This window comes from Triturus cristatus, chromosome 5_1, assembly GCF_964204655.1.
Source record: "Triturus cristatus chromosome 5_1, aTriCri1.1, whole genome shotgun sequence".
Lineage (NCBI taxonomy): Eukaryota > Metazoa > Chordata > Amphibia > Caudata > Salamandridae > Triturus > Triturus cristatus.
In genome coordinates, this window is record NC_140587.1 from 198,267,975 (window position 1) to 198,286,431 (window position 18,457).

General features: G+C 44.0%; 1 protein-coding gene across 2 annotated transcripts in view; it reads left to right on the forward strand.

Moving 5' to 3' along the window:
- The window catches only part of TSNARE1 (t-SNARE domain containing 1), a 1,167,042-nt gene that overhangs the window by 557,528 nt on the left and 591,057 nt on the right, over positions 1-18,457 (forward strand). For both annotated transcript variants that reach the window (XM_085604814.1, XM_085604815.1), the window contains exon 6: positions 10,135-10,212. In XM_085604814.1, coding sequence (XP_085460940.1) covers positions 10,135-10,212 — 78 coding nt within the window. The remainder of the gene's footprint in view (positions 1-10,134; positions 10,213-18,457) is intronic.

The following is an 18,457-nucleotide window of genomic DNA, read 5'->3' on the forward strand; positions in this document are numbered from 1 at the left end:
TCAAATCGCGAGGCAGTATATCTTGGTTCTCCGCCTTATGTTAAAAACATGACAGCATTATCATAGGGTTTAGTTTTTGTTGTATGATTCCGCCATCCGGAGGAGAACCACTGGTTATTACAGTAGTGATCAACGAAAAAATAATAAGTGGTGGATGTGTTATGGTGAGGTGAAGGTGTGTAGTATCATACTACACACCTTCTCAGTTGTTCTTCCTTGGAGTTTGCCAGTATCGCACCACTGCAAGCTTCCCTTCGGCATCCTCGGCTCCAACCCTTCAGCCTGGGACAACTCCTGGTGGCCGACGGCACTGGGGACAGCCCAGACACCCACCGACCATGCACGCAACCTGGGAATCATCCTCGACTCAACGCTCTCCATGACCAAGCAAGTCAACGCCATCTCCTCCTCCTGCTTCAACACCCTCCGCATGCTCCGCAAGATCTACAGGTGGATCCCGAGAGATACAAGAAGAACAGTCACCCAGGCTCTCGTCAGCAGTAGACTCTACTACGGAAACACCCTCTAAGCGAGAGCCCCACATCTACGACAGAGCTGCAGACATCATCGCCCCGAGCTCTGACGAATCATCAACCGCTCCTTCGAGACCGCCTCCTTCCCCGATGACTGGAAACACGCTGAGATCAACCCTCTTGAACATATCCTCGGCGGACCCCACTGACCTCAAGAACTTCAGACCGATCTCCTTACTCCCTTATGCGGCGAAAGTCATGGAAAAAAGTCAATAGTCAACTCTCCTCCTTCATAGAAGAAAGCAACATCCTCGACCCCTCTCAATCAGCCTTCAGGAAGAATCACAGCACCGAGACCGCCCTTCTCACCGCGACATACAACATCCACTCCCTCCTCGACAGAGGAGAGTCTGTGGCCCTCATCCTCCTGGACCTCTCCGCTGCCTTCGACATAGTCTCACACCGCACCCTAGCCAGCAGACTCCACGACGCAGGAATCCAGAACAAGGTCCTTGACTGGTTCTGCTCATTCCTCTCTGGCAGAACGCAGAGGGTCAGACTCCCTCCTTGCCTCTCGGAACCCACAACGACCACCTGCGGAGTCCCCCAAGGATCCTCCATCAGCCCCACCCTGTTCAACATCTACATGGTCCCACTGACATCCATCGTAAGATCACATGGACTCAACATCTTATCGTACATAGACACCCAACTCATCCTCTCCCTATCCACCGAACCCAACATCTCCAGACACAACTTCCATGAAGGAATGGAAGCAGTCACCAGGTGGATGAAGAACAGCTGCCTACAACTCAACAAGGACAAAACAGAAGTGCTCATCATGGGACCACACCCGACACATGGAACGACACCTGGTGGGCCCTCCACCGTCGGGAACCCTCCCTCCCCCACACACCCAACCTCAGAATTATCCTGGACTCCCAACTCAAAATGGATCACCAATTCAACGCTGTCACCTCTTTCTGCTACCACACCCTCCACCTACTCTGGAAAACCTTCAACTGGATTCCCCTCGAACCCAGGAAAACTGTCACCCACGCCCTCATCAGTAGCACTCCACTCTGGGATCAACAAGAACATCACCCGCAATCTCGAGTACATCCACAACGCCACCACCAGACTAGTCCATTAACTTACCACTGCCACATCAGCCAACACCTACGGTCACTACACTGTCTCCCCGCCGAGAAGAGAATCATCTTCAAGCTTCTCGTCTTTGCCCACAAGGCCTTCCACAACACCGGACCCGCCTACATGAACCACTGCCCCTCGTTCCATGCCCCCCAAAGATCCCTCTGCTTAGCCCAGCTCTCTCTTGCGACTTTGCAACTCATCAAGAAGTCCAGAACAGGAGGACACTCCTTCTCCCTCCTCGTGGCCAAGGCATGGAACACCCTCCCTCTCCCCCTCCGACAGACACCCACACTCTCCAAGTCCCCGAAGGTCCTCAAGACTTGGTCTTTGGAGAAAAACCATGATCACCCAGGAGCTGTGCCCTCCCCCTTAGCGCCTTGAGACCCTTCTGGGTGAGTAGTTGCGCTTTACAAACCCCTGATTGATCAATTGATTGATCTTGCATGCCTGGCCCTGACGCTCTTTAAACAACGCAGAAATTCCTCTTTAAAGGTGTTCTCTACCAGGAAAGTATTTCCTCAATTATTGCTAAACTTGCAGCTGAAAATGAGGACTGCAAATGTGTACATAAAGTATTATCATAATAGCGACTTTTACCTTTAAACTTCCCGTTTTGTGCTCGCATGTAAATTTGCAAACAGGAATTCATTATGATTCACAGCCTACGTAGCAAAGGGCACAGCCATGATGGAACTACATCTCTAGGTAGTGTTTGCCGGCTATCCCTTGATGCTGCCTTGCGCACGTAGGTATTTACAGGATGGTAGATATACTCGTCTTAGGAGCAGATATGCAAAGCTGCTACCTAAGAATCTCTTTGCCCTTTCTGCAAATCATGTAACCTCTTTTTCAAGGATAATCTGTTTTAATTGGTTGTACTTCACAATTTTGGCTGCTGCCTAGATGTCCTATTTTCTCTTTCTCCAATGGGAAACATGTTAAATGATAAGTTGATGTTCTTTTTTATGTTTTTTTGGTCACTGTCAATTTTGGCAGATAGCAAAACAGAGACCTACAGATTTACTGATTTGTCCCGTAAAACACACTGTACTCAACAGGGGAAGCTGGAATCATAACTCTGGACTCATGATTCCACTGGTAGTATTTAACATTAAGGAATGTGTGCCACGTCCTGGGGCTGCTCCTCCGCTAAGGGGGAGGAGCATTGCCCTACTGCTTTCAGAGCTTGACAAATATAATGAAAATAACATTATAATTTTTTTACCCGGGGGTTCAGACTGGGTTAGGGCAGGGCTGTTGGCACAGGGGAGTGGTTTGCACACTCAAAGTGCTCATGATGGTTTGGCCAGCGGTCTTGGGCCGGCCAAGCAGTCATGTACATTTTGCATGTTCCCCACCAGCCTGTAATGCTCAGCCTGGTGAGGAACATGCCTAGGCTCCCACTACCTGTCTGAGCGCCGCGTTGTGATTGGCTTAGGGTAGCAGGATTGTGCTTCCTGGTTCCAGCTGGAGCGGAGGGGCAACGGAGGAGAGACGCAACGAGGAGGTAAGTGCTTTTAATTTTTTGTATTGAGCAAGTTGCAGGCTGCTCTTTGCTTCGCACACGTTACTATACCAACGTAGTTTGCTTTGTGACACGTACTTTCACACAGAACCTGCTGTTGTTTTTGCGTTCTGTCCTTTCCTGGGATTTAGTTTGAAAACCGTAGACCAGGTCAAGCGAAAAAGCCCCTTGTTATTCTATTTAGGTCAGGCTCTAGCACCTAAACAAAACGCACAGATGTAGCTTTTGTTAAGGAACATGTTCTTTTGTCATATAGGCAGTGCTTTAAATGGGGAAAAAAAGTGCAGGTACTCATCAGATCGAGCTGGGGGCGTGGCAAGGAGGCGGGGCTAGAGGCGGGACTAAGGGTGGGTCTAATGAAAAACATTTGAAGGGCTCAAGAATTTTTGAATGATTGCAAATTGCTTCCCTCTGCAATTTTTGTTGATGCCCTTGCATCTATTAAGTTGTACTAGTTGACAGACTATTGAGAGGTAACTATCACGTTTTCCTTTTTGTCAGAGGCACCTGTATATTAAACAAAACATTAAAAGGTGCAGAGACTTGTTTTACTGAAAATTAATTAAAGGAAAAAAGACTACATCCTAAAATGCAACTCTGACTCGCATCGGGTGAAAGGAAGCCATTAGTTGTCATGCTAGTGATCCTTGGAGAAGAAAGTCATCTGGGTTACAGAGCAATAATATTTCACCCTTTCATTCACTTTCAGATACTGTGCCACCCAGCAAAATCTAGTCCAAAATTCTGAGGGGCTAGTAAAGGGACGGAGGCACATATAACCATGTACATATCACCACAGTGTCACTGATGATGGTGGTCAGCAGGCCTGCTGTAGCCACGGTTTCTGATATGGGAGGCACCCTGTACCCACATGTGTTTGATGCTCAAAGCTTCCCTTAGGCCTGCTCCTTCACCTCAAGTCCAAGGCTTGGCTTCCTCACTTGGGTGCTTTGGGTTCCCTGGTGCTCCCACTCCTACTACGTGGCTCACTTTTTTCATGAATACCAGATACAGCCAGCTGTTGTGTCAACTGGTGATGACCAGCCTGGTGCACCTCATAGCGCAGTAGAACCCTACAGATTTCTAAGCTGCTGTAGTGGAAATTGGGAGGGCCATTGGGAGGGGCAGACATTTGGCACTTCTCGTTCATATCTCTGTACTGCTCACAGCCGCACACTTATGGATGCCTCCACAGCATTGCAGCAGGAAACACATGCCTGCGATTCCCCGGCTAACCATGATCCTTCCTTCTTTTGACTTCTCTGCCTGATCCGGAGGATCAGGCAGAGATGCGGGGATATGTGTCCTGGCATGTAGTAGTGTGGGTGGTTCTTAAGCTCCATGCCTGAGGGGTCTAGCCCTCTGTCCACATCTGAAATGACAACTACATTCTTGGGACAATATTTACAGTAGTCTGTGTACGACTTTGCCAATTCACAAATTTTACATGGATGGAAATCCATTTTCATATTATACTTTTGTCACAACTCACTAGTGGCACTCTGTGGGTGCAGAACTCCCAAGTGGGAGTGCTGGGTGTGCATCCAGAAGAAGGCAGCAAATGAAAGATAAACCACACCTAAAATAGATGGTTTTACTTTATTTAGCTGAAAACTGCAGTTATTTCCCCCAGAAAGTTATGTGAATTTGCATAAGTTCGCTATAAAAGGAGGTGAAGGGCTGGCTGTAAGTGTCCCTCCCCGAAGGCAGAAAGTCTTTGACATGCAAAAATAAAACAGAATTTCCCCGTTTGTGATTATTGTAGGATGTCAGTAACATTCACTGTTTGGGGAATCTAGTAATTTCTGCATCTGTGGCAGGTAACTGGATATGGGCCTGTCCCAGTATGGTAAGAGCTCTGCCTCCAGACATCCTTCCTTCCAGATGTCGGTGTCAGTTGAAGCCCTGGTCCTCACCCACCTGAATGGAAGCAACTCTCTGCCCATTAGCCTCCTTAACAATATTCAGAAACCCATGAAAACACCTTAACCACTGTAACACTTCCCATCAAGGGCTTGTAGAAGTTGGCCAAATCCACCCACACTGAAGGTATTGTATTGTATTGTAACTGCATTTATATAGTGCTTACTACCCCTGACGAGGCGTCGAAGCGCTTTTTCGGCGAGTAGCGCACTACTCCGGAACCCAAGAAGGATTAGTGTTGAATTAGTATAGTGAAAATCTGAAAGTAATTTGAGTGGTGGATAGGTTAGTCAGTTATTTGGATTCAGAAGGATAGCGGAGAGATAGAAGAGGGAAAAAGGTTTGCATTTATATAGCGCTTGTTACCCCTGATGGGGTGTTGAAGCGCTTTTGTTTGGAGAGTAGCACTTATCGGGTTTAAACAACAAAGAAATACCAAAAAGTGTGACTGAGCATGTGTATGACAGCAAAAAAGCGTACTTGACAATCTGGAATAGGCCTCGTTTCTGAGAAATGCTTGATATCAAACACAAGCATTCTGGAAGCAAATCAAAGTGTGATCTTACATCATAGAAATGAATGAGAAATGTTCACCAAGCCATGGGATGTCATGTCTTAGTCGTGTTTGAATGCTTATATTATTAGCTACATTCAGTGTTTTCTGGTAAATGCGCATTTTTAACTCCGTGCACATTATTCTTCCCCTTCCAGTGTGCCCTAGTAAGGTCTATACTGTGTTTAAGTATTTTAATAAATCCATTCTTCCTCCAAGTATGCGATCTGAATTCTTATGATTGTTTGTTGAGCCTTTCATTGTTTAACTTTGTTACAAAAAAATGAGTCACATTATGGTAAACTTTATATTAGCTGCTAAAAAAAAAAAAAAACACGACTTAAAAATACCACTGTCCCCTCAAAATTATTTTTCTATTCAGCTGCCGCCCCCGCTTTAGATAACACTCTTTTGGATGACGAGATACTCTCCTACCTCTACCCTCTGATGTCCCTAGCCCTTACTTACTAGCACCATGTCCCCTCCGATACCCCATTTGTCTCTTTACATTTTCTCTTTTTTCAGGTGGTCACACCACCTTCATCTTAAATGTCCCCTTGTTCATCTCATCAAATTCCTTCTCTTGCTTTTCTGGGATACCCCTACCCCATTTAAAATACCAGTCTCTGCCACTGTCGCTCTGTCCTCACACAACAGGCCCCTTCCACCGACCTGTGTCATTCTTGAAAGCCTTGGCTTTCTTGGGACACCTACCCACCCCCGACTCTCATCAGATGATCCCCGTCTCATCCATCAGGTGCTTTATTTTAAACCCACTGCCCAGGGCCGGCTTTAGTGCTGGTGGTGCCATGTGCGACAATGTTTGTTGGCGCCCCCCCACCCCCAATGACCACCTCCACCACGGATTCTCTCACTAGCACCCTTTAACAGTGACCAAGTCACCATAACCACACTCTCTCAGATGCATTGAATTAGTTATTAGTTATATAGCGCCACTCATACCAGTGTAGGGTGTCCGAGCACTTTGCATCACACACACATTACACAGAGACAATCAATCATACGAGTGTAAATCAGTGTATAGGAAATGTTACTTAAGCCAAAGGACTGAAAGTGTAGGAGTCACATGTCACCCATACCGGTAGGCAGTATAGTTTAAGAGTGCTTGGTGTGGAGAAGCACAAACGCAGAGTCGAAAAAGAAACAGCATAGTTGGGAGTTTTCTTTAATAATAAGAATCGATTTCTAGCCAAATTAACCCTTTTTGTAACATTAATCAATGTTCTAATGTATACTTTGCAGTGTGTATGCAGTTCTGGGATGAAAGTTAATAGCTCACTGTTGTATATAAGGACTTTAAGTTATAAATTGCAAGTAACCAAAGGATGTCTCTTTTGAAAGCAGTAATCTGCTGACCTGTTTACATCATATACACTCTGTAATCTACTTGGTACACGTTCTTTGCAGCAGGCATATTAACCCTCTGCACTAACTTCACCTAAGTCAAAACCTCAACTATACAAAAAGCTGATCTCTGTCCAGGAAGATAATTAATCACACGAGTTTTCTTGACATTTATGTGAGGCCTGGTAATTGCAGGCGGAAAGAAACGCTGTAGCAGGTGCTTCAAAAGCTTAATAAACTTTCAAACACAGCGCCCCCAGGAAGCCAGCACCTGGTGCGGTGGCACCGGTCGCACTGCCCTAAAGCCAGCCCTGCCACTGCCCCAGGCCCGCAGTGTATTCTCAAATATCTTTGCTTGCCCCTTCTTTTTCAGATAACCCCTCGATTTATTTAGCTTAGCTGACTGTGCTTATACCCCTTCATTTCTGAAAGCTCTCCTCGGTTGTCCCCTTTTTCACCCGCCAGCTGCTATGCTATCCTCTCCGTCTTTTTCGCACAGAAGAAAGGGAAAGCCAGAGCAAACTTGGATTTTTAAACAGCTTCCCTTTCCTCCCGCCGCATAGCTTCCTGGCGGGGGGGTGGGGAGGGAGGTCACACCTGAGGCACAACTAGAGTCAAATTTCGTGTGGGGTGGGGGGTCTGATTCTTCAAGCAAAAGGTAGAGTGGAGGTGCAGGGGCTCTAAGGGGTGAAAAACATCAAAGCCTCGTTAACGAGCAAAAGGTCTTTTAAAGACCTGTGAAGTACTCGGGTGCGGCTGTGTTTGTACCCGGGGAAACTGTCTCATCCCCATCCCGGGCTGCAACACACGAGGGGGGGTGGGGGCAAAGGCCTTTGAGTCCAAAGGCGTTGCGCGCCTGGGTCACACTTGCTCTGTTTTGGCGTCATGGCGTCACTGCTCTCCTTGTGAAATCACCAATATGTGAGCATGCGCCGCAGTGTAGAAATGCGATGCATGCTCACATGACTTTGTGTGACAGTGAGTACCGGTACTCTATTTAATAACAGAGAAGTGCCGGTACTCTTGGAGGGGGAAAAAATAAGTGCCGGTACTTAGTACCGGTGAGTACCGGCCCATTTAAAGCACTGCATATAGGTATGCACAGACATGCAATTAGGGGCGTAACGCAGGTGCCCGCAGCCCCCGTGGTGCCCGAGCTGCAGGGGGCCCCCTCAGCACTGTACTCAGTCATGAGAGCTCAGATTGATTTCGTAGCGGGGGGCCCTTTGTGTACCTTGCTGGGGGCCCCCTCAACTTTCGTTACGCCACTGCATGCAATTTCACAGAGAAGAGATCGCGACTACTTGTGAAATGTAGAACTTTCATCTGTGCATGCTGAAGTACTGGGTCCGCTACGAACACCCAGAGATCTTTTGATGTATGTGTGTGTGTGTATATATATATATCAGAGATGCCACAGCCCAGCCAGACTCCAAACAGCATTTATTATTCTGTTGTTAGCACATAGATGAACTCCCGACGGGTATCGGTGCAATACCTTAGTCATAGGATTTCCGGCTCCACGAACACCAGGTGTTTTATATTGGAAGTCACATGTACTATAGTAAAAGACTCAGTATCCCATAATACCCTGCTCTTGGCAATACAATGTCTGTTGTTCCAAGTGGTGTTTTGAAATTGCAATGCACGTAACCCAAATGTCTAGATTGCTGGTGAAGTCGACGTTCACATAACTGCTGCCGTGAGTGTAAATAAAATCACTGCCGGTCGTCTGTGGCATACCAAGATGAGGCTGTTGCCTCTCTTGTTACCCTTTCTCTCCTCGAGCCTGGTAAGTATTCGGAAAATCCATTTCACCATCAGGAGGAAGGCGGGTCATGCCCTCCAATTCTAACCTCCAAACAAAAAGTTCCTTTGTCGAAGGCCCCCAACCAAAAGTTCCTTTGCCGAAGGCCCCCAACCCTGCAGGGCGGCCGTGGCTAACTGGGAAGGTGATCCTAGTAATTGAAACAGAGAACAGAGATGCCACAGCCCAGCCAGACTCCAAACAGCATTTATTATTCTGTTGGCAGCACATAGATGAACTCCTGACGCGTTTCGGTGCAATACTCTAATTTTAGGATTTCTGGCTCCACGAGCACCAGGTGTTTTATATTGGTAGTCACGTGTACTATAGTAAAAGACTCAGTGTCCCATAATACCCTGCTCTTGGCAATTCAATGTCTGTTGTTCTAGAGCATGATAGTTAAACTTTTTTCGTGTCTGTCAGATCTTATTGTGGACAAGTAAGAGTGTGAAAGGGTGTGTTACGTTACCGCGGTTCCTGAGAGAGTTGGAGTGTCGTTTTCTGGGTTGTCTTATCACTTCTTTATCTGTGTGTGAGTAGGTGGAAAAGTGAGAAACTATAGCTTGTTGGTTTCGGGCCCATGGGTGCTAAGGTGGTGGGATGACTCAGTCCCTGCCTGCCAAGGTCCTGTGGTCACAAGCATAGTTCTGTGATTCCGTAGAATCCCTACAACACTATATATGGAGATGAGGCCGACAGCACAGTGCCTTTATGTGGATATAGATCATGCAATGCATAATGTAAGGCAGGGTGTATTGTATTCCTTGTAAACAGTGGTTACACCATCATGGTTCACACAAACATCTTAAATTATTGGGAGTAATGCACTTTCATGTGTCAGCTGTAGCATTGTTGCAGAATAAAAACAGAATTTGTAGTACGAAATTTAAACACAACAAATCAGTAATTTGTGTCAAAAATATATTTGTCAATTCATAGAAATCCGATTCGAAAAAGGGGTTGTAGCTCAGAATAAATAACATAGTGAGAGATTTTTGTTGTAATTATTTGCAAAAGAATAAACATGTTGCTATAAACCTCTGATTACTGCCCGTTTTAGAAAACACATATCACAAAAATGAAAGGACACCTCTTCTTTTCCTTGTTTAAGCTGCAGGTTTAGTGTTGCTCCCTTTCTTTCACCTTGGCTGCTGCCTAGGACACACGGCATAATTGTCACTCCTCAGCTGTAATAGGTTACTACAGTGCAATAGCCAGGTCATGTTCTGATTACAGGTGACTAGGGCTGTATTAAGGTAATCAGCTTCAGGTTTTTATACAGGGATTGCAGGCTCCTATGTATAATTAACGGAAAGTGTTTTCTGTATTACAGCCACCCAGATTGACCCCAATGAACTCCAGGAAATCTTTCAAGAAACCTCCGCAAACGTCTTCCGAATCAATTCCAATGGTAAGTTCTGGAAGGTGGCCAGTGTTCAGCCTTGTAATAAAGGCCCTCAGTACACATTCATGTGACACGCGTGTGTTAAGTGCCACCCTATGGCGCGCAGGCTTGTCAGCACACCCGCCCCCATGCAAGAGCCCCCCCCCCCCCGCCCCCCATCCGTCACTGTGAGCAGGCTGGATGCGGCCTGGCACCCGCGCTGCTTCCTTTTCTTGAGGTGTCGTCTCTTCTGTTGAGATGTCAGAGCTGATGAAGAGGCCCAGGCGTTACACTGATGTACCCTGACGTGCCGCAGCGCTGACACGCTGCACAGTGCGCTGGGCTTGGGCGTCGAAGCTGCACTCTATTTGTTCTGTTGCCTTCTCAATTTCATCGCCGAGCAGTCATCCTGCCGTCGGCGTTGTGCAGTTCGACCTCCTGCAGCAGGCGCAGAGAGCTGCAATCTGACCGTCACTCTCGCGGGGTTGGTAAAGCAGGCTTGGCAGGACTTTATTTGCGTAACAAAAACAGGTGCAGAACCCCGGAGTTACTCTTTAAAGCCTGCCTCTGGAGCCGCGGAAGTCTGGTGCTGAAACCAGGCCTGCTTACTCTTGATTCCACCTCAAGCTTCCTTATTTCACCACCCACTACTGTGTGTCACGATCACTCACTCTTACAGGTTCCTTTTCCTTCCCACTTTCTCTCTTTGTGCCTTTGCATTTTTACTCACTTGCCATTGGGTGGGGGGTTGGCTGCAGAATTTAAGCTCTGGGTGAAACCGCTTCCAGGAAACCATACCAAGCCTGGGCTCCTTCAAAACGGGAGACACAAGGGAATCCAGAGTGGTGTGGCTTGCATGGATCCCCTCACATTTTCTTACCTAGAATGCCATGCGAACGATAAGACTATTCTTGAACGCAGCCGATTACCTTCCTTTCCATGGGGGATACCTGCCGTATTCAGATCCTGGGGTCGGTCAGCCGCCAGGGAAGCCTACCAATCCGGAGTCTTTCTAAAATCCAGAGGCTTGAGGAAATAGGCTTGTGTGGAACTAGGCACATTTTCCTATCCTAAATGCCCTGTAAATATCAAAGTATTCATCGAAAAATACACTTTTCACCATATTTATGTGACAGACATCGCTAGTACTTCCAGCCAGGGGGGGAAATATGACCATACTGTATTTCCACACACCTACTGAGAAAAACGTAGTCCACATCTGTGGGTGGGCCTAATTTATGTGATGGGAATGGACCCAACCTGTAAGCATGTGAAGATCGCATTGACACTACATTAATTTCACATCGTTTTCAATATGATGCCCCCCCTGTGCCCCCATACCCCACACAAATGTGGAGTACCTTTTTAACCAAGAGAAGTATAGGAACACTGGTTTGTAGGACTTCTGTTGATCACTGCAGATTCCATAACTTTTTCTAAGAGAAATATGGAAAAATGTGCTATTGTATTCAACGTTTGATGTTTGTAGCCCATTCTGGGTAAGAAGACAGTGGTAACATCCACATAAGCCACACTGGACTTCCCCCGGATACCTAGTTTTCAGAAATAGCTTGGGTTGAGAACTTTCTCTGGGTATGGGATGGCCATGAGCTCAAATACTGCAGCTAACTCCCCCCCCCCCCCCAAAAAAAAGATTGAAATTCCAAGTAAAAATCTTGATGTCTCTACAGGTCATTTCTGTCACAGGTGATAGGCCCACCCACACAAGTGGCTTAATGTTTTATCAGAAGAAGTGTGTGCATACATAATAGTACAACATGAGTTGTTAATATTTGTATTTCTCTCCGTTTAGACTTCCAAATATAAATCAATTTTAGCAAGAAAAACCACATTTGGCAAAATACGCTCTGAATTACACAATGTTATGGATATCCCAAAATTCTGAGTTGTAAGAATAACTACTATTTCTGAACTCAGAGTATCAGACACATTCGCTTTCCTTCATGCCCATTTTCAATTAATTAGAATTTACCTTATGAATTGGTGCATGATTGATACAGATTTAAAAAATCGCTATCTGCTTCACAGTTGATGGTCCTGGGTATCCCCTTAACCAACAAATCATATATATCCCTGCAACTGTAACAATCATGTGAAAATAGTGGTGTATTATTTGTGTAAATTGGCCATTAGGACACAAAATTATAGTCAAAACCATTGTCACCTGTTTCAAATATTTCCTAGGTACTTTCTTTAGTTTTTAATTTCAACTATTAGTTCATTTGGAAAATCATGAGCCATCTACACAAATGACCCGTTGCTGAATTCAGAATTTTGTTTACTTTTCATAAATGTACAGCTTTCTGAGCTCACGCTTGGATTTTGCACCGCTTTCCCACACAGCCTGCAATTAGGTCATAACTGCAAAAATAGGAAATATTGACATACTCTCTTACAAAAATTGCAGAAACGGATGACAAAAACTCTGTGTGTTCAAAACTGTGAAAAGAGTGACCATAGCAAAGCAAACTTTGCTAGTACATTTTTAGGGGAAAAACACACTTTCCTGCTCAACACTTTGCCCTTTAAAAAAAAAAAAAAAATTTAAGAAAAATGCTACATTTAGCCTATTTTCGCGATTCCCTCCAGGGGACTCAAACAAAAAACCCTGGGTGCTTTTAGAATTCCCAACATGCGAGAAAAATCAGGAACACAGATTTTGTCTATCTACATTTTGCACAAAAAGAAAAAAATGTGATGTTATTAAGGGCGAACATCCAAAATAGCAAAAAAGGGATCAGCACTGGTTTTGGGGGTAGGGGAGGGATGGTGAGGGTTACAGTTAAGGAGAGCCTCAGCGCTTAAGGTGTTAAGACTAGCGGGAAAGAGCTATGTTTTCGGAGAAGGTTACATTTAACATTATTGTGACAGTCCAGGTTCATACTCCCTTTCCATTTCCAACACTCTTCTTTTGACCCCTAAGCCAATGACAGGAGTGTGGTATTCCTGTCACCTGAAGACCTATCTTTTGAGGTCAGGGTCAATAACCTGTAATTAGTTCATGTGCGCGAGTAGGTCAGACCCCTGCAGCACAATCCTTTGGCTGCTGCCAGTTTACAGTACCACAGTATAAAGCTGTGAACATTGATTCTTTCACTAAGGCAAGATGTGTGTCCATTTGTATACATTGTTCTTACCTGCATATAGGATTCATTGATGCAAAGGCCTTTATTATTAAGACTAGCACTATAGGTAAATGATTTGAGCTATGATCTCAGACTTGCATTACTGAAAGGAATTCCAGTGTACAAACATGTACACATGTAATAATTTGAGGCTACGTGCATAGATCCCGGCTTTCTCCCAGATTACATGCAAATAACATACAGAAGCATAAAAGCAAGTCTAGTGACTGGTTTCAAAATAAAATGCGCAAAAAATGTGCAACTTGAAAATATTGTTTTGCTAAACTCCTGTTTAATTTTCATGCCTATTTCTCTGAAAAACATGTTTGATGCATGCAAATATAAAAAAAGATTAATAATGGAGATTCGTGTACAGCCTTTATGGGAAGCATAAAAATAAAGTAGGGGTCCAGTTCTTAAGGAAAGCCAAAAAATGTCCCCCCCAGCTATATCCCCTTTCTTAGGTGCAGATTCAGGACTTCGGGTATGTAAAAGTCTACCTTGGGAACCATACTCTAGCAATCCTTCGTAGTTTGCATTTTTGCGTGTGCAAATAAACACTCATATTTTCTCACTGGAGAACATGCTGAGCAAATGCAGCTTCACTTTCCTTATTTGCCTACTTTCCCATCATATCATGAAACTAAATTTTACTCCAGCCTTTCTCAGAAGTAAATTGTAAACCTTTTCCGCTGTGGGAAGAGATTGGAGAGGAGCTGGTGAATACCCTTAAACTTGTAAGTTTGTAGTGCAGCGACTCGCAGGGCATTTTCCGAACTAGCTTCCCACGTTCTTCCAGAGTTCGCACAGCCTTCTTCAAATCCAAGCCCTGATGTGCTGTGAGCCTTAGAATATTGAGAGCTTTGATATATTGAAAATGTTCGGATAAAGTGTCACCTCAGTACACAAAAGGGGCAAATGTTTTTTCCTTTTTCCATCCTGTCTCTTGGACAAGTAGATATTTTCTAAAATTGCACACCCTCGCATTGATCAAAAACACTACTCGCCAAATCACCATTTTGCCGAAATTGAACTGGTAACCATGCATGCATAGTAGAGATGGGTGCTGCGTATGAGCACGTTGCTGACAAGAAAGTTTAATCTAACAAATTTTAAAGCTATTTCCTTCCCCACCTATAAGTGTCAAGGTACTTCAAGCTGATAATGGGAAACAGCCTTGGTTTACTAGTGACTTAGTCACCATTTCGATTACTTAATACTTTATGGTGTGCAACTTCCCATTATTGTTATTTTTTTATTTTTTTATTAACGCTTGTGGTCTTTCGTCTGATTACCGTGTTGCTGATCCAATCCCTTTACTCATTTACTTGCTCCACTTTTCTAAATAATCAGGGACATGGACACTTCATCTAACTTCAGTTAGAGTGGAAGTTTGTGCGGGTGTGTTGAAGAGGCGTTTAGAAAACAGTAAAGCGCTGTCTTTGAGCCACGGCTACTTGTCCTTGTTTGGCTCAAATTGAATTGAAATTCTACTTGTGCAGAGTAAGCTGTGTGAGTGGTTGAAGCGAGGCGTTGGCTGAAGGTTGCTGGCAGACAACTACTTTTGTGCTAGGCTTGCTCAAGAACTCTGCTTATCGCATGTACTTGTTGGACCCTGTACATTAATGCATTATCTCCCCTTATACCTATAAATGATCTGCTTTTGAAGCACAATATGCCTATTGAATTCACGTAAGCAGGAGCATTATTGTAATATCCACACAAACACAAGTTTAAAACGAACATTGACGGAACACTAAACTCAGAAGCAAGAATATAAGAATAAACACTTTTGGCACAATAGACCAAATAACAAAGACCTCGCAATAGAGAACTTTAACCTAAGACGGGATAAAGTAAATGGATTCTTTGCTTCCATACATTACAACTAGAACTAAACGACAAAGCAGAGATGCACTACACAATTTTGTATTTCCTTCACGCCTTTAAAAGACCCTTCTTTTACAGAGATGCATAAAACTATAGGACCAATTTAGGCAAATATCACTGATTATGGTAAATACTCAACACTTTCCATATTGTGTTGCTTCCACCTAAAATATAGAATTGAACGTATTTAGTTCTATGTAAACAATAACCTACACATTTCTTCTATCACCTCTCATGGAAATTTTCAGAGTGCTTGGTTGCAATCGTCAACTATATATTGTTCAGTTGTCGAAAATGGGACACTTTTATGAAAGTAGTATGTTTAGTGCCAACCAATCGCACAATGTTTACCATGTAACTAGCAATAATGGTGTATAAAATATCCAGCTTATTATCCTCAGGCCATTGTTCTGTGATTTAAGTTATATGAATACTTTGATTTAACTTGCTTACTCTCACTTACATTGTAGTGCAACCTTTTTCTGAGATAGGTATTTTTCGTTAATCTCATTCAAAATATACTGGCTTTATCTATTGGAACTAAAATAGTTGTCCCGCTACATAGCATGTAACCTGGTCATATAAAGCGATTGAGTTCATATTACCCCATGGCAGTGTGGGCACGTTGGGTTTTAGGCCTGGCCAGTGCAAATCCTGCCTCCTCAAGAGGGCTCAGCAGCATAATTCGTCTCCTCCGTCCTAGCGATAAAATCCTTACCCTTAAGTGAATATATATAGGTAGATACTGGACATGCTTGTGGGGCCAGATAGTATCCCAGATAAAATGTCCAGGCAAATTGCCCCAGATGATTGAGGAAGACACGAATCCTAATCAAGTGCATTTCCCTTTTAATGAGCTTCTGCTCCAAGGCAGCCCTCTCCAGGTGAAACAACCACTCTTAGGTGGTGGATTTCTGTCTGTTTCTTCTATCTCAAAAAAAGCACAGGATTCTTGGGGTCGGGCAGGCAATCCATGTCCTCCTTGGAGAGGTGAGCACCTTCGTTGCTTCCAAGCCAGCCATTGTTCCGATACAGTCAAGCCAAATGAGGATCTCCGTCATAACATTTTGTACACATTTGCAATGGAAACCTGTAGGCAGTCTCCCCACTGGGGCGGGTGAAAATAGCCTGCAGCCAACAACTACAATCATCTAGTAGTGTTAGGTTTATTAGTACACCACACCACCCAATAGATTTTAAAACACTCTTGTTGAGGAACGCAAACACAGCATGAATCACCTGTGAGACAACATGTGGCACAGGTTTACTGCATGAAAACATGTAATCTGTCTGCCAGAATACTACAATGAAGAGGTGTAAAGGTGGACCTGTCATTAGGGTTATCTAACTTCTAAGACCTTTTAGTCCATTTGGAATGCCAGACATGGCTGAAGCATATCTATTAGAGTTCATTTTGTGGATTTGTCTGCAATATGGTTTATTGATCAGCTTTCCAGTTATTAATACTTTAAGAAGAGTTTGAATAGAAATAAATCTCACTGCTTCTTCTTGGCTGTATGTTGTTGTGCTATCGTCATATATGTGTATTGAGTTTCTTTCTTGGAGAGAAGCTTACTTTCCAGCAGATTTGTCTACTTGTAAGGAGAAAGCAACAGTAGCTATTAAGCTGTATGTATATTTTCTACCAAAGGCTATATTTGATTTCCATGTAACTCAGTCCATTGCTTTACCTGTGCTCTTTGACAGACCCTGACACAGTAGTATAATATGAAAAATATTTGTAGCATTTATCAACCTGTCGCTGATAAGACTCTTTAGAATTCAAATGTGATGTAAGATTGACAAATGTGTTGGCTTAAGTTCCTATCACCAGGTTTGACACCGCACTTTTACTCTATTTTGTTACCTAAAATCTAAAATAATTTTAGCTGGTTTTGTGTCTCACTTTCTAATTCTTTGGCACCAAGTCTTGAAGTAACAGACTATGGCTATATGAACTTGTAATTGGGTATTTTTAAGCGATAATACTTCCTGTCAGACTGAATAGAAATTGAACTTCAAAACCAATCTTAAGTATTGGTTGTAAGAGGCAACTCTACTGGGAGCAGAGACCGACACTCCTGTGTTTATTACATTTAACCCCCCCTCTGAGCTGCCGTATTGGAAGGAGGTGTAAGCAAGGCCACGTAGATTTTTAGTTTCCTGGCTCATATGCTGAGCCCTCTGTTTAAAAAATCATCTTGTGCTTCTCCACTAAGGGCAAACCCATCTAGATCAGACTGGGATCAGGGAGCGGACACTATGCCAGTCTGCAACTGTCATTTTATTACAGCCAAGATAATTTACTCCTCAATAAAACCTCAGTCTCGGAGTCCTTCACTTTTTCACAACCAAACCAGTTACTACCCTGGCATCTTTAAATATTTTTTTACTATAATCTCCAGCTGAGAGTTGGTTTGAACCATGACACTGAAACAAATGTTTTGTCTTCTCCATATTACCCATTTCCGGCACTTTCAAAGACATTGAATGTGGACTAATCAATGTACATTCCAGATCTAAAGGTGCCACAGAAATTGTTGACCTACCTGCTCCAGTTAGGTGTAATTTGCATCACTGAGACTTGGCTCAAATAGGGGCAAGACTCGAGTACCAACGATTATAGAACACAGGGGTTACTCCTTTATCAGACATGATCAGCCAGCGCTGAAAGTGGCCATTATTTTTTTTAAAACTGCTTCAAAGCTTTTAACACTTGATTCCTTATAGGCATGGATTCTGAAATTGTGATAATGTCTTTTATAATTTCTTCTTACCACTCCATTTCATTAATGCTAATTTATCACCCACAACTACTCCTGCTTTTTTATACTTGAATTTAATGATTCCATTTCCGGCTTTGTCTCAGATAAAAAAAATGCTGAATATTGGGTTGCATCACCCTACGCCTAGATAAAATCAAAGACACAATAGCAGCCAGGTTACTGACTCATTGTAGTGACTGTGGCTTGAGCCAATTATTGATGCACCTACCCTCGTGGCTGGTCACAGCTTGGATGCATTCTGTGCTCCCCCAGAACAAATGTATTCTAAACTGCTTTCTCCCCTTGCTTGGACAGGCCATTTTTCTATTACATCAAAACTTACAAATATGCAGAGGCCTAGGCGACCTCCTAAACCATAGCTTATGTCCACACCATGGCACAAGGTCAGCCAAATCATGTGATAGAAGCGTGTCTCTGTCCTCCCAACCCAGTACTTGATTGTCCCTCCTC